The sequence below is a fragment of the Saccostrea cucullata genome, unplaced genomic scaffold, assembly GCF_032062105.1.
Source record: "Saccostrea cucullata isolate Sc308-1 unplaced genomic scaffold, CSIRO_AGI_Scuc_v1 ctg1318, whole genome shotgun sequence".
In the NCBI taxonomy this organism is placed as follows: domain Eukaryota; kingdom Metazoa; phylum Mollusca; class Bivalvia; order Ostreida; family Ostreidae; genus Saccostrea; species Saccostrea cuccullata.
Genome location: NW_026927972.1, coordinates 165772 through 183858, shown reverse-complemented (window position 1 = coordinate 183858; position 18087 = coordinate 165772). Strand labels below are relative to the sequence as shown.

Sequence of the window (18087 nt, the reverse complement as noted above, 5' to 3'; positions counted from 1 at the left end):
ATATTAGCATTAAGAATCTATGGCTGAAGAGGAGAAAAATGTGAAATTCATATCCCCTTCCAAAATGGAATTTAAGGGATGGGTCTAAAGTCATCAAATGAAATGTAAAGAAATCGTCTTTACTCCTGAACACCAAGCATCCAAACTGTTTGCATGATGTGATAATTTAAAAGCATTGAGTCCTCTACCAAAATTGTGACTTTCATGGCCTCAGGATCGTTAGGGCGGGACTCTAGTTATATAAAGAAAAGTTTTAATTCTTCCAAGATCTTTTTCTCTGCTCCTGGATATTTATTTATAACCGATTGACTATATACATAGTTATGATGAAGAAGGGTGTTTCTTCCAAAATTGTGAATTTCTTGGTTCCTTTTGTTTTGGGCTCGGGTGTTAGGATGGGACTCTAATGAAGGTATAGTAAGAATTAATTAAAATATTTGAAAATGTTCTCCTCAATTCCCTGGTATTCAATTGATGAACTATGTACATGAACATAGTTATGATGAGAAAGGGTGCCTCTTCAAAAATTGTGAATTTCATTGTGGCCCCTAGGCCAGGGGTTCTAGTGTTAGGAATGTTGTTACATCATACTTAGGTGACATAAAAGGCCTGTGGACCTCTAGTTTATTTTTAGAATAATATGACTACATGAATATATTGTTGTTGTTTTTTTTTGCAAGGTTCTTACAAACAGAATTTGTGTCTGGCAACAGATTCAAGCTGTCTACCCTGCACCCAGCGACTTCCTAGCTGTGTAGGCTTAGATGATGGTTACCATGGCTTTTTTGGTCAGGAGTGGTACTCAAAGTACTTTCAGTGCTATAAAAACAGGACGATTGATATTCTGAATTGCAATGGCTACTTTGATCCTTCTGCGAAAAAATGCGTAGACAAAATACTTCCAGGTATATACAATTACATTGAGTTATATTTCTGAAAATTGCTACAAATAACCAATAATATTTAGCTCTAGTGGTCACATACGATACGCGCTAATACTATAGTATGGTGTCCGTCATCAGTTCTTCAAGCTGCCTCTCTCTCAGTCTGCCTGTAAACAATTTTAGCTCATCTTATTCGAAGGCTCAGGCGAGCATTTCTGAACACATTTTGTCTGTCGTCTGTCCGTCCGTCTGTAAACATTTGACATCTTTGACTTCTTCTCAAGAACCACTGGGCCAATTTGCACAAACTTGGTACAAAGCATCCTAAGCTTGGGCTAAAGGGGGGATTAAATTGTTAAAGTGAAAGGCCAAGTCCCGTCATAAGGGGAGATAATCAAGTCATTGCACTGAAATTTTGTCTCAATCATAAGTCACAGCTTTTTATTTTCCCCTCCAATATTTTTTTCATCGAATAAATAATGGGACAAAACATAAAAAACTATAACTGTCCAATAGGGACAGTTACCCCCCGCTGGGTTTTTCAGAGAAGGTGCCAAGTCACAAATACTTTATGGATCTAGATAGAGGTGTTCACAATTTACTTACAAAAATTTGCAGTGAAATATAATTCATAATGTATCTTAATGAATGAAACAAAGGTGCAACCAAATGAAACATTAATACTAATACATTGTAATTCCATTGTAACATTTTTTTTATTTCTGCATTAATAAAATATACTAGTATTGCAATTATGTGTCATGACACTCTGCAAACTGATTGTTGAAAAAAAAATCATATTATACAAAATCAAATTAATCTTGTTAACTTTATATCAAATTCATTCTGAAAATAAATCGCTAGTCATCCAGAAATGAAGTGCTTTGACAGACAATGAATTACAATTAAGAGAATAAAAGAAGAGACTCTGAGATCTTTAATTCTTGTGCCAAATTCCCAGGAGATATAGATAAAACATGGTTAATAAGAGATGCCTTAACAACTTCCCACACCAAACTCATTAATTTATCTTTAACTGGATGCATGTCCAGTCATTCTTCCCAAGAGACAAATGAATTGACATTATCTTCTGTGTTATGTAAAAACTGTTTTTAACACTTGATGATGTTTCTTTTTTTTAATGAGTAGTTTTAAGCTGAAGTTCACATTTTTGTACAGATATTCTATATTCTATGTCTCAAACCTTATACCATGAGCCCAAAATAAACAAGTCAATTAAAATAAAAGATAAAACCAGTAAAATGCAGAAAAATAAACAAATAAAATTGAAAATTCCAGGTGCAAATCTTCATATGGTGAATAATAAGTGTACAAATTTTCAGATAAATCCTTGCAATAGTTTCTGAGAAACGGTCTGCACAAAACCACAAAATAAAAATGAAAAGACACCTGTAAAATTCAAAATAATCATCCAATCAAGATGAAAATATCAGGTGCACACCTTCATATGGTGAATAATATGTGTACAAATTTTCAGACAAATCCTTCCAATAGTTTCTGAGTAATGGTCCGGTCAAAATCTCGTCTACAGACAGACGGACATGGTGATTCCAATATACCCTACCACCCCCCCCCAAACTTCGTTTGCGGGGGGTATAAAAACTTTCAAAAAAATTTTTGTTAAGTAAAAAGTTTGCTTCTAAATTAAGGTATATTGATACTCTGATAAGAGAGATAACTCTTAATGACACAAATTCTATTATTCCTTTATAAATTTGTCAAGTTGAAGTGCCTTTTTTGTCAAATTTTGCCCCGCAAACCATGATAAAATTGTTTGTATTTTATCAAGCATATACTTTTCTTTTGGAAAATCATAAAAGTTAAAGAAACATTTTATATGAATAAGCAGAGGGTTTATGAACCTTAATGTAATACATAATGGCATAATGGCTTTTTTAGCTCACCTGAGCCGAAGGCTCAAGTGAGCTTTTCTGATCAAAATTTGTCCGTTGTCTGTCGTTGTCGTAGTCGTCGTTGTCGTCGTCGTAAACTTTTTACATTTTCATCTTCTTCTCAAGAACCACTGGTCCAATTTTAACCAACTACTACAAAACTTGCTACAAAGTATTCTTGGGTAAAGGGGATTCAAGTTTGTTCAAATGAAGGGCCACGTCCGTTTCCAAGGGGAGATAATTATGAATTAGAGAAAAATTAATGGCATTATTAAAAAATCTTCTTCTCAAGAGCCACTGGGCCAGGAAAGATGAAACTCATGTGGAATCATCCTCAGGTAGTGTAGATTCAAATTTGTTCAAATCATGACCCCCGGGGCTAAGGTGGGGCCAAATTAAATGGCCGACCCAAGTTTTACATAGTAATATATTGGAAAATCTTTAAAAATCTTCTTCTCAAGAACCACTGGACCAGGAAAGATGAAACTCATGTGGAATCATCCACAGGTAGTGTAGATTCAAGTTTGTTCAAATCATGACCCCCGGGTCTAGGGTGGGGCCAAAATGGCCGACCCAAGTTTTACATTGTAATATATAGGAAAAATCTTTAAAAATCTTCTCCTCAAGAACCACTGGACCAGGAAAGATGAAACTCATGTGGAATCATCCACAGGTAGTGTAGATTCAAATTTGTTCAAATCAAGACCCCCGGGGCTAGGGTGGGGCCAAAATGGCCGACCCAAGTTTTACATAGGGATATATAGGGATACCTTTTAAAATCTTCTTTTCAAGTACTTCAAATCCCTGATTAGTGATATTTATATGGAATCATCCTCAGGTAGTGTAGATTCTAGTTTGTTCAAATCATGAACCCCTGGGGAGAGGGGGGGGGGAAATTCAACCCCCCCCCACCTCAGTAAACTTTCAGATCTGATCTGATATGTGCTTTTTCCAAGCCGATGTGCTCAGGTGAGCACTGTGGCCCCTAGGCCTCTTGTATTGATATAGCCTTTATATTTTCTTTAAAACTATGATCCACTTTAATGGTTCCTCTATCTCATGGATCTAATTAACTTAAAATGTTTGACCATTCGGCACTCACAAAATGTTGCTTTGTGATCGGGAAGCCCGGGTTCAATTCTTGTTTGCGGCGCTGCATCATACCTAAGACGTAAACATAGGTAGTGACTGTTCCTTCGCCAAGCGCTCGGCATTAGAAGTGAAAGTCACGGGTTATTATGTTCCCCAAACGAAGTTGGGGAACATATTGTTTTTACTCTGTTTCTTATTATTATTATTATTTTTCTTCTTCCTGGGAAAATTTTGTCCACGAGTGATCTTGTAAACTACACATCCGACTAAGGTAAAATGTTTTTAGGGTCAGTAGACATGTTATGTAGATTTGCCGAACGAAGGACATTTTGCGCGCACGTGCTTGCAAGAGCGCGCACGTGCAACACATGAAATGACGAATATAATGGATATTGCTGTAACTTTTCTTTTTCTCGATGAATTTTTTTGAAACTCATAATGTAAAGATACATTAGTAGTATAGACAAGATGGCAAGGTCAAAATAGCAAGATCTCACGCGCATGCACGTGCGCTTCGCTCTGATTGGCTGAAACTAAAGTCTCAATATCTTTCTTGTTTCTTGTCATGATCTTTTGAAATTTTGAACATAGTCCTACATTATGAAGATCTACAGCATGATATATAAAAATTCTCATGAAAGCATGCGCATGCGCGTGTGCTGCAATCTGATTGGCTGAAACTTTAAATGGCTATATCTCCTTTGTTTTTTGACGAAATGCTTTGAAATTTAAAACATAGTCATGCATTAAGATATCCTAAAATGTGATATAGAAAACAAATCATGAAATCACGCGCATGCACGTGTGCTGCAATCTGATTGGCTGAAACTTTATATGGCTATATCTCCTTTGTTTTTTGACGAAATGTTTGGAATTTTAAAATATAGTCATTCATTTAGATATCCTTCAATACGATAAAGATAAAAATTTATGAAATCACGCACATGCATGTGTTCTGTAATCTGATTGGCTGAAACTTCAAATGGCTATAACTCCCTTGTTTTTCAACCAAACTGGATGGGATTTAGAACATAGATATATATAAGGGACTCCTACAAGAAGGTGTAGTAATTATGCATGTGCTTGCGCGTGCGTGCACGTGAAATGAGTAAAATTAAAAATACACTGGAATGATTGTCTTTTTTAATACTTTTGGAATAAATGCTTTGATATTAAGTATATTAATATTTTAGATAGTGTTGACAAGATGATGTGGTCGTTAAGCTCATGAACACGCGTGCAATGCCTATTTTGAAATATATTTTGTATTTTTCTGGGAAGACTTTGATTAAGTCGAAATTCCATAAAGTATTTCTTATTTAATAGAGATTACAGGGAATATGGCAACAAAATGGAGTTGGGGAGCGTTTGGGGAACATCTGTAACGGTCCCCGTTACAATTAGCACTAGTTCGGATATGACCTTAAGGCAAGACAAGTGTGAAATCTAAGTAATAGAAAACAAATGATTTTGGTATCAATGGATACACATGTATAAACAATGCGTTGATTATAATATAAATAACAAGATGTGTTTCTGAAATAATATGTGCCCGGCGGCACCAAAGTCCTATAAACTATTTTTAGCAGATAAGACACAGTCAAGGTCACAAGGTCATTGACCTTGGTGTCATTTGAAAGAACTTAATTAGTGAAGTAAGCATACCAACTATGAAGTCTCTATCTCTAATGGTTCAAAAGTTATGGTGAAAGTTCTAAAAAGCTATTTTTAGCATATAGGTCCCAGTCAAGGTCAGAAGGTCATACACCTTGATGAGATGTCATTTGAAAGAGCTTTATTAGTTGAGTATGCATACCAAATATAAAGTCTTTACCTCTCATGGTTCAAAAGCTATGGCGAAAGTTAAAGTTGACAACAGACAGACAGACAGACAAACAGACAGGACAAAAACAATATACGTCTCGGATCTATCGATGCGGGCGCATAATAAAAAGAGTGCCCTCTAGTGGTTGCCAAACTAAGGGAGGTACCTCTGTGTAATATTTTCCTTAAAAATAAAGTCCGTACACCAACTTAAAGAAATAGGTCAAAGATGATGTAAAATTTTGAAATGTTAATTTTCATTAAACATGGAACGTCTGTTCTAAAATTTAAAACAATAATTTTTTTTAAACAAATTCTAAATTGTGCTTGTGGCGCCACCTATGACGTCTAATTTTTCTCACCAAATACATAAGTTGTGGATCTTAATCAAATTAAAAAAAACATATTAGACAGAGTAATGGAATTGGAAACAAAAATTTATTTTCATAAAAATAGTAACAATGAATCAATTTGTCCAAATTTCAGAAAAAAGAATGGAGCCATTTTGAAAATATTTAACCTGAATTTCCTCTAATCACCTTTCCTCTGCAAAATTTTCGTGTTTACGACTGCTCTAAATTTGTTTTCATTTAAAATTCAATAATAAAAAAAACAACTTAAGAGAGTGTCTCAGTAAAAAACATGCAAAATGGTCCAGTAGCAAGATTCTCCAATTGCCTTCAAATTTTGCAAGCTAAATCTAGTACGCATGAATGAAAATCAGACAAATTTTAATTGTGCTAATCATACCGGTATAAGTTATATGACCTGTTACTAAAAATAGCTCTTATGCAACAAAATCTTAGGTCATATTTTATAGTTTTTAGTCATTGCGGAGAAAAAAAAACTGCAACTCCCATAATTTTAAAATATTTTATTTTGAAGTTAAAGAACAATGATTAGTACTTTTTAAATGCATAGTAAAATGACTGACATCCATCATATTTTAGCACAAAAAGGTCATAAAATTGGCAATGTTCCAATTTTTTTTTGAAAAAATGTCAATTTTATGTATAATCGATATTACAATTACAAAGTGGAGATTCTGATCTAGAAAATTTTACTCGACTTTCAGTATCTAATTTTTAAAGAATTTTTTTGAATTTTTATTACATAAAATACCTTGATCAAGGTATTTGTAATACCTTTATCAGGGTATTGTGCTAGACTTGTTGTCTCTCTCGTTTTCAACCAGTATTCTTTACAAAAGGTAGGGGTAGCTCCTCGGTCTGCTTTAGCTTTCTTCCTTAGTTATGAGCGGGACGGCAGCACTTCGACTTACTTCTTCGCCATTTTATTCCTAAATTTTCTTTAACATATTCTTAATTTTAATTTGCTAGTCAGTCAATGGGGAAAAAAAAACATTTCTATAGGTTTACAGTAAAACGATTGCCTCTGGTAAGTCAGAATTTTTTCATACAACCCAGCTAGGGTATGTTCAGAGATTGGAGTAAACGCAAATGGTTTGACAGATCTTTAATATATTCGTAGGAATGAATTTATGGGGCCATCGCTGCTTGAAATGTTTGAAAAATTGCTGAAATCACATTGATCTTCTGTTCATGCCATGTTGCAATATCATTTTCCCTCTTTTTTGTATGGAGACTTCCACTACGGGAGATAACTCTTCACCACACAAATAACACTCATTTTATTATCTTCTTTATCAATTTTCATGAAGGTTTTAATTTTGATTGTCTTTCTCAGTATTTATTTACACTAAAATTGAATTATTAATCATCAAATGAAGCAATATTGATTATATTTGAACAATTCTAAGATACAAATGGAGAGCTTGGCTAACATCGTAAGGTCATCATTTCCACTATTTATTTGTTATATGTCCTCTTAAATGCCATCAGTGATTTCATTTTATATTTGATAGAACATAAATAAATTATTATAAACCCCATTATTAGATAAATTATTTTCTCCATTTAAGCTGTACCACTGCACTAAACATGGATAATAAATCTGAAGTCCTAAATGTTTTCAAGTGATTTTCTAAGGGCTCAAACTTTCATATTTGCACCTACTATTTTATGCCAATGTTTGCTAAATATAAAAACTGGGGTTTTACTAAAAATAGAAACACTTGGCACACTTTCTAAATTTAAATTTTAGATCCTGAGACAACCTAGACCTTAAAAATATATGATGAAATGAAAAGTTTTGTAGACCCTCCCGAACAATTTTTCAGATTTGCATGATTTTCTCTGAGACACGCTCTTAAATGGAAAATGAACATGGTACAATATTCTTTGAACTATATTCATTCGTAAAATAATTTTTTTTAAAAAGTTAATGTTTTATTAAAATAAATGTCCTCCATAGCCATCTATACTGTCCAATGATTCGAAACAATGAAATATATGAATTGTTATCACATATTTTACAATATACAGTGTAATGGAAATAAAAAAAATGCATAGGTTTTACATGAACTATAACAACAATCAATTTTTGTGTCCAAGCTCCAGAAAAAAAGGTGGGAGCCATTTTGAAAATATTCAGCCCGAAATTCCTCTGATCAGATTTTCTCTGCAAAATTTTCTCTAAAATTATCTTCATTTACATTTCAATAAAATCAATCTAAATGAAAAATAAACATGTCACAATTTTTGTGATCTATATATTATCTGGACAACTTTCATTTGTAAAATAAAAAAGAAATAAAGTTAATGTTTTACAATTTGTACGTCCTTACAATGCCACCTATATTGACCATTGACTAACAATAATGAGATATGAGATATATGAATCCTTGTCTCATATGTTACTACATGCAGAGTTAAGGAAACAAGAAATGCATAGGTTTTACATGAAATATGACAACAATCAATCAATGAGTCTAAGTTTCAGAGAAAAAAAAGGAGCCATTTTGAAAATATTCAGCCCGAATTTCCTCTGAACATTTTTTCTCTTCATTTTGTCGCCCGCGTGGCGCAGTGGTTAGAGCGTCTGCTCTAGAGTCGCGAAGTAAGGAGTCAATCCTTACGTCGCGGGTTCGAATCCCACTGTGGGACGTGGAGACCGGTACCGGTCCTTCGGATGAATCCGTATAAACCGAGGCCCCGTGTCGCAGTAGGTGCTGGCACGAAAAAGATCCCTCACTGCTCAAAGGCCCTGAGTGCCGAGCATAGGACAAAATTTGTAGCCCGCCACCGGCAAGTGGTGGCGTCTCCACATGAGTGAAAAATTCTCGAGAGGGACGTTAAACTACATACAATCAATCAATCAATCTTTAAAATGTTCATGTTTATTAATAAAGTTGTTCCAATAACATTTCCAATTTATACAATAAGTATTAAAATGAATATTGTACAATAAATTTTAGGAAATAATAAAAAAATCTTCGAGCAGTTTGTTTACATATAAAATGCCGGGTTATCTACTTTCTATTTCACAACTGGGAATAACTCTAGATAAGGATATCTCGAAGAAAAAAAAATATCAACAAAGCAGCATGAATCACTGAATCGTTAAGCATATCTTTATACAGTTGATTTCTCGTTGATATTAGGCCTAATTCTGTGCAGCCTAATTCCAAAAACTTTTCTTTAAGATTGTCTAGCCTCTGGGATAATATAAAACTGACACTTCTTCATAGACTGTCGAAATACGGGCACACAGTCAATTTTGAGCCCTCGTTATCGTGGTTGGCGTGTTACATGTATCCGATACTTTTTTTTATTATGCGCCCGAATCGAAAGATCTTAGGCGTATATTGTTATTGTCCTGTCTGTCTGTCTGTCTGTTTGTCTGCTTATCTGTTTGTCTACTTGTCTGCAAACTTTAACCTTCGCCATAACTTTTGAACCATGAATGGTTGAGACTTCATGTTTGGTATGCATACTCCACTAATTAAGATCTTTTAATGGACACCAAGGTGAATGACCTTGCGCCTTGACTGTGACCTATAGGCTAAAAATAGTTTTTATGCAAACTTTAACCTTTGCCATAACTTTTGAACCATAAAAGTTAGAGACTTCATATTTGGTATGCATACACCACTAATTAAGCTCTTTTAAATGACACCATGATCAATGACCTTGTGCCTTGACTGTGACCTATATGCTAAATATACTTTTTTTTGTTGGCAAACTTTAACCTTCGCTATAACTTTTGAACGAAGAAAGGTAGAGACTTAATATTTGGCAGGTTTACTTCACTAATTAAGCCCTTTCACTCGACATGACCTTGTGACCTTGACTGTGACCTGTATGCTGAAAATAGCTTTTTTGAACATTTACCAGAACTTTTGAGCCATGAGAGCCATGCGTACTTCACTAATCAAGTTCTTTCAAATGACACCAAGATTAATGACCTTGTGACCTTGACTGTGACCTATATGCTAAAAATATGTTTTTAACTTTGTTGCCGCTGCGCGCATAGTGTTTCACAAACACATCTTGTTTACTTACCGGTTTTTGAATAGAGACTACATCAACGTCTGCTTCTGAATAGTTTCTGTATTTAAAAATATCCGTTTGCGGGTGGCAAATTTAAATTTGCCCTTGGCACGTCCCATTTTTTGTTGTTTGTCATTTCGGGAAATCCAGCGCTTTCGTTACTACAGAGATCGGAAACAGGTCAGTTGTCGTAAAAACGCGAGACGTGCTCTATGACAACGCAGATATTTTAATACTCATTTTTAATCAGAAAAAAATAAGTAGTAAAGTTGAATGTACAATAATTATTTAATGATATAAACACTTAAAATTACTGAAATTACTTTGAATGCAACTTTCATTCCAATTTGTGTTATGTAAAATGCTCACACTCATACAACCTTAAAAACGTAGGTCTTGCGTCACGGTAGGCGTTGGCACGATAAAGAACCATCACTGCTCAATAAGTGCCCTGAGTGCCGAGTATAGGTCTAAATTTGAAGCCCTTCACCGGCAAACGGTGACGTTTCCATATGAGTGAAAAAATTCTCGAGAGGGACGTTAAGGAATATATATACAGTCAATCAATCAACCACACCATGTCGTTTTTCTTGCATTAAATTTAATGGACCCCAACTTTTACTTCAAGGTGCTGAGCACTAGAAAATGTTACTACATATTCCTTTATTGACTTGTCAGTAGCGGCCATGATTCGAACCCACAACCTTCTGATCATGAGTAAGTGCTCTACTCCCTGACCTACCGTGACTCACGGCAACACTTCATTTTTACAAACTTGAAAGAAAACATTTTTTTTTCTTGAAAGTCTAAAAAGAATTTATTATGAAGTTAAACTTATTCTTTTCACATGCATATATAATATTCAGTGCTCTAGAATTTTTAGCAAACCTGAATCGAAGGTTCAATTGAGCTTTTCTGATTGAAATTTGTCCGTTGTCTGTCGTCGTACAAACTGAAACTGGTTTATTTGATTAAACGCCTATTTTTACATAACAGTATTAAATGGCGTTAGACAATAATCGTAGTCGTAGTGCTGTAATAATAATAATAATAATAGTCGTTGTTGTCCTTGTTCACTTTTCACATTTCATCTTCTTCTCGAGAACTTGCCAGAAAGTATCCTAGGGTAAAAAGAAATCAGGTTTGTTTCAATGAAGGGCCACGCACACCTCTAAGGAGATAATTTCGAAATAGCGAAAAATTAATTATTGAAGAATCTTCTCAAGAACCAACGGGCTAGGAAAGATTATTTCATGTGGAACCATTGTAAGGTAGTGACCCCCGGGGATAGGGTTAGGGCCATCAAAGTCTAACATGGGAATATAGAGGGAAAATAGGAAAAATCTTTTTCTCAAGAACAGCAAAGCCTTCATTGGTCATATTTATGTGAAAGCATTCACAGGTGAGGTAGATTCAACTTTTATCAAGTCATGACCCCTGGGGGTAGGGTGGAGCCACAATGGACGATCAAAGTTTTAAATGGGAGTATGAAAGATAAAAATCTAAAAAAAATCTTCTCAAGAACAGCAAATCTATGATTGGTCTTATTTATCCTAATAAGGTGGTGTAGATTCAATTTTGTTTACATCATGTTTAAAACACTATGTTGAGCGGGAAATGACACTGTACAAAGGGTAAATAGATGTAAACGATGAAAAAACACAAACATAATTATTGGAAATAGGTTTGTCTCTAGTTGAAGGAGATTGAGGTTGACTTCACTGGCTATTCAGTACAAAAGATTAGACTAATAATTTAAAATGAAGACGAACTGAAAAGAAGGAGCAGGACGCCATATGCATACATGTACGTGAAGACCGGTGTTAAATAACTCTATCAGTTAGATTAATGATTGGGATTGTGAAATTGTGTATGTAAAGAATTAAATCAGAAATATTTTGATAACACTAGTATTTGAGATGTAACTTGGTTACTTAAAAACTAAATACAAAGCCGAATTTATGATAAAATGAATTCTATTAGAGGACAGTTTTCATAAAAAGTTCACAAACACGTTTTGACATTGTGTTGCGCCGACAGCTGATTTTGCGATATTCGTTTACCTGAAAGGAAAATGTTATTAATAAATAGAGATATTTTATTCAATTTTTTATGCATTATTCAAAAAATGTTGATCATGATGTATGCCGATTTTAAACGTTATAGCTTTAGTGAAGCAAAAGATTTTGAAAATGTTTTTTTCTGAGACAACCCTCGTACTTGTTAACCGTTCACGGTAGCTCAGTCGGTAGAGCGCTCGCTCCGTGATCGGGAGGTCGTGAGTTCGTATCTCGGCCGCGACTGACCCAGTCGATAAAATGGGTAGCAACTGTTCCTTCACCATGCGCTCGGCACTTTGAAGTGAAAGTTGCGGGTCCTTCGGATGAAACCTTAAAAACCGAGGCCCCGTGTCAGTAGGTGTTGGCACGATAAAGATCCCTCACTGCTCAATGGCCCTGGGTGCCGAGTAAAGGTCAAAATTTGAAGCCCTTCACCGGCATACGGTGACGTCTCCATATAAGTGAAAAATTCTCGAGAGGGACGTTAAACAATATACAATCAATCAATCAAGCGTACTTGTTAAATCAGTTAATAAACAATGCGAAAGTGAATGTATGTATATACATTCTCATACAAAAAAAATATATTTATTTTAAGTGAATTAAAATAAAAGGAAAATATTTCATAAATTATTTCAAGACATTTTATAATACTGACTTTATGATTCCTCACCGATCATTCATTGAAATAGAATACTAGTACTTGTCTGCTTTATGTATTGAATGAAAAAAGTTTTAAGAAAATGTCAATAGAATAATTTATTATTTCATAATTACAGAAAATGTTAATGGATTCTGTAAATATCATCCATCGTCACGACTCCCAAGTTGGATTAACTGTGCCCAGTACTATGACTGTTCTATGAGGGATTCCATTTATCAACCATACCTTCATGAGTGTACTTATCCCCAGCTATTTTCTTTAGCTACTTTACAGTGTGAAGATTTCCATCACATTTCTTGTGGCGTACGAACAGAACCCATGACTCCATGTAAGATGCTTGTACTTCCTATTCAGCAAGAAAAATAATTAGGATACCATAAAAGCTACAATGTTTAAAGAAATATAAATTTCCATAACACTTTTTCTTATCAGGTCAGTATTTACAGAATCAGTGTTCTGTAGGGGACTCTAATTGTATTCCTTGTCCAGCCAGACTTCCAAGTTGTCTTACTTTACCAGATGGAGTTAATCCGTACCCAGGCAAACAACATTCTACTAACTATATACTTTGTGATAGGAACAGGACCTTGTCAGTAGAGACTTGTCCTTTTGGCTACTTTGATACAGCATCCAAACGCTGCATTAAGTTGGAATCATCAACAGGTGAGTTTCACTTTGGTAATAACATAAGCTTATTAGCTCTTCTGAGCCAAAGGATCGAATAGCTAGTACTATTATCATTTGTGTGGTGTACGTCAAGTCTTTAGGACAAAGGCCTTAAAAATCAATTCGCTAATTACTGAAAAATTTGTCAGAGAGTATCCTTGATCAAATGACTCATTATAACCCTGCTCCAAATGAGAGGGAGGTGTACTGTTTTTCCCTTGTGTGTCCGTCTTCATTGGTATACATGTACATGTAGTTCTAAATATTTTGTAAAGCGTGTTCCCACGTTGGTTACATTTTAATCAATTTTATGATGTTTTGTGTTAAACGCAATCAAAAAAATTATTATATTTTATTTTATTACATATTCCTTTATTACCCCTTACCAAAGTAAAATTATTGCAGCAATATTGCGGCAACATTGCAGCAACACATTAATATTTTTGTCACCAGAAACAAGCTTTTTGGGTTAATAAAATATCACCGCTAGCTGCAACAACTTCTGGTGACATTCTGGCAATATTTCCAGATAAAAAAGTTTCTGGCAACATCTAGGATTACCCATGAGCCATTTGTTGAGCATGCTCAGTCATTACTTCCTCATTTTAAATAAAGTGGAGGGAATTCAAAGGCAAGCATGTTTTGCTTCATTACTGACGTGTGTCAAGTTAATTAAAGTTGTTAATTGTGTACAATGGGATTAGACAAGATGGGTAGTAAGACTGCATAATGTGGAATGGCTAGAAAAAAAAGAAATTGAACAGAATTATTGGAATGTCTGTTCTGTTTTTATATGATCAGACTTGGTGAGTCAAAAGTCAAAACCATATTCTTTTTGAGTTGAATGATTCTATGGAGATAAAATTGGAAAAAAATTTATGTGTTTCACGTAGTGCTTGTGATGCATGTATACTAGACTTGAATGTCTATATATCCTGGTGTTGCAGGAAAAGATGAATGCTGGTTATCAGTTAAATGCATGGACATATATAATTATAATTGATTGCATAAATTTGAATACCTGAAAGAAAATTGAATCTATGTATATATGTTGGAAATTACCAACAAGCTTTATTATATATTATACTGATTGGCATTTGCATGGGAATATGTGATGGGCAGTTAATTAAGGTTATTTGAAAATTAATGCAGAGTTGCTGGACATTTTCACAGTGGCATATTGATATTGTTTCTATACACATTTTTTATGCGCTTGCATTGATAAATCGGGGGCGCATATTGTTCTTGTCCTGTCTGTTTGTCTGTTCGTAAACTTAAACCCTCGCCATTACTTTTGAACCAATGAGAGATAGAGACTTCATATTTGGTATGCATACTCCACTAATTATTAAGTTCTATCAAATGACACCAAGGTCAATGATCTTGTGACGTTGACTGTGACCTTTATGCGATAAATACCTTTTTTAAAAATAATCTTGTGACCTTGACTGTGACCTTTATGCTAAAAATAGCTTTTTTGAATAATATTCATCATAACTTAAAAGTCCTGAAAGATAGAGACTTTATATTTAGTTCGCATAATCCACTAATTATGCTTTTTCAAAAGACACCAAGGTCAATGACCTTGTGACCTTTGCTGTGACCTATATGCTTAAAATAGATTTTTTCGACATAACTTTTGAGCCATAAAAGATAGAGAACTCATTTGGTAGGCGGCCTTCACTAATTAAGTTCTTTCAAATAACACCAAGGTCAATGACCTTAGTTGTGACCTTTACTGTGACCTATATGCTAAAAATAGCCTTTTTGAACCTCTGCCATGAAGTTTCAACTATAGGAGATATTGAGACTTCAAATTTAGTATGCATAATCCACTAATAAAGTTCTTTCAAATGACACCAAGATCAATGACTTTGTGACCTTGATTGTGACCTTTAAGCTAAAAAAAGCTTTTTCGAACTTTGTTGCCACCAGGCGCATAGTGTTTCACAAACATATCTTGATTTTTATTATGATGATCAACATAATTTTTCTATCTATTCAAAGAATCGCAAAAGTAGCTAATTCTTACTGACCCTGTGATAAGCTATTGATTCTTATGCTCCTCATCACAGTTTGTTAATTGTTAGATTGATAGATCATTATTTCTATTAATTACCGATTTATGTAGCACTGTAGTGTTGACCCATTATTGCTGCAGCACAACCTGAAATAATACATGTACTGCAATTGCTTTGCGGCAACATTGCCGCAACACTTTTCTGGCAATATTGCAGCAAATCTAATTTACATACGAAAAACGATAAATTACCGCAATATTGCCGCAATGTATTGCAAGAATGTTGCTACAATATTGCGGCAATAATGCCAGAAGATGTTGCCAGAAGGTCAGTATTTTGGTAAGGGACATTTTGTGTTCTTCAAGGCAAAAATAAAATAAAACAAAATGTAACAACGAAAAGGCACCTTATTACATTTTGCGTTGATCGCGACGCAAAATGTAACAATGGAAAATGTAATAATCCAAATATTGTGCTATTACATTTTGCGTTGATCTCGACGCAAAATGTAATAACACAAAATGTAATAATCCCAGTTTATTACATTTTGTGTTGTTATTACAGTTTGCGTTGTAACACTGTATGGAAGTTAGAAAAATAACAATAAAACTGTAAAGCAGTCTAAGCTTCTACTAATCTAACGTAAACGTACGGTTATAATTTTTTGATTTTTCAAATTAAAAAAGTCAGACCTGGCTATTCCGAACTTTTATCTAGAATTTCATATCAATTGCTTACATGTTTAAATTTTATGCCACGACATAAAAACAAATTGAACAAGATGTGTTTGTGAAACACTGATGCCCCCGTATGGCAACATAGTGAAGATTAAAATTTTATATATTGGTACCCAAAGTAGGGTCTTTTAACTGGAAATACAATTGTGAAATATGAAAGCCCTATCAACATCTGCTCCCAAGTTATGGCCAGTTTATTATTTTTTTTCAAAAGTACAGAATTCTTTAAAAGATTTCAAAAGTAGGTCAGACTCCAAGATCGAGGTCAGAAGGTCAAGGTTATTGGTATTCAATGAATAGTCTTGTCACAAGAATTACATATGTGAAGTATGAGCCCCAGCCCTTACCGTTTAAAAGTTATTGTCAAGGTTAAATTTTTTACATAAGTACGGAAATCGTCAAGGTCAAAAGGTCAAGGTAATTCTTATCCAATGAAAGGTCTTGCCACAAAGAATACATGTGTTTAATATGGAAGCACTAGCTGTAACTGTTTAAAAGTTATTGCCAAGGTTAAAGTTTTTCATGAATACAGAAATCTCCAAGGTCAAAAGGTCAAAGCTATTGATATCTAATAAATGATCTTGCCACAAGGAATACACATGTGAAGTATGGAAGCCCTAGTCCTAAAAGTTCAAAAGTTATGATTTTATAAAGTATGTCAAACTCAAAGGACAAGGTCAAAGGGTCAAAGGTCTTAATATTAAATGAAAGGTCTTGTCCTAAGGATTGACTAAATACAGTATGAATTCAAAGCACTAGCTCTAACTCTTTAAAAGATATGGTCAAGGTTTATCTTTTTAAAATAAGTCAAACTCCAAGGTTAAGGTCAAAGTTCTTGGTATCCAATGAAAGGTCTTCTCACACGAATTACATATTTGAAGTATGAAAGCTCTAGCCTTTACTGTTCAAAAGTTATTGCCAAGGTCAAAGTTTTTTTCAAAAGTACGGAAATCTCCAAGGTCAAGGTCAAAGGTCAAGGTTAGTGGTATCCAATGAAAGGTTTTGAATACAATACATATGTGAAGGATGAATATCCTGGTATCTACTGTTCAAAAGATATGGCCAAAGTAAAAGTTTGGAATTTTTGTGTATAAGTGGGTCAAACTCCAAGGTCAAGGTCGAAAGGTCAAATTTGGTGGTACCCAAAGAAAGGTCTTGTTACAAGGAATACATGTGAAATATGAAAATCATAGCTGCACTAAATCAAAAGATATGGGCAAGGTGAAAGTTTTTGCGGACAACAGACAAACAGAGAAACAGACAGACGGACAAGACAAAAACTATATGCTGTAGAAGTGGAATACATTATGGTGTTTTTAATTTCACTATGTTCACGATTTAAGAATTTTCCGTGAACTTTAAACCATCGTGATTATTATTTCAGCTCATTTCTAGGTTAAAACAAGCATACTCCGATCAATTATTCTTTTGTATTGAAAATAATGTGACTTGTTTATTTTTTAATGGTTATTGGATTACAAAATAACTATTGCTATAAAAATTTAATAAGTATGGTTAAAAAAATATGTATAACTTTGTGTAGTTATTTTTACTACGTATCAATAAATACAAAGAAAGTTCGCTTCATAGATTGTGCGGAGATGTCGTTAATTTCCCTCTCATTGTTTACAGGTATCGGTGCGCTGCAAAGCGCCCTAAGGACATTTTCCTACATTTTCTCTAGTTCTCACAGACTATAAAACAATTTTAGATTAATAAAAATATGATATTCAAATTAAGTTAAATGAAATTCAATTTCATTTTCACGTACTTTCATATCATTTATCAAAATTAGATTAATGATTAAAAATGAG

At 34.2% G+C, this 18087-nt stretch overlaps 1 protein-coding gene across 1 annotated transcript in view; it reads left to right on the top strand.

Moving 5' to 3' along the window:
* LOC134276045 (uncharacterized) overlaps window positions 1-16129 on the top strand; it is a 55195-nt gene extending 39066 nt beyond the window's left edge. Inside the window, exons 7-10 of the mRNA XM_062758327.1 lie at window positions 681-905; window positions 12965-13177; window positions 13282-13512; window positions 16101-16129. Of these exons, the coding sequence (XP_062614311.1) occupies window positions 681-905; window positions 12965-13177; window positions 13282-13512; window positions 16101-16129 (698 nt within the window). The remainder of the gene's footprint in view (window positions 1-680; window positions 906-12964; window positions 13178-13281; window positions 13513-16100) is intronic.
* The last annotated feature ends 1958 nt before the right edge of the window (window positions 16130-18087 follow it).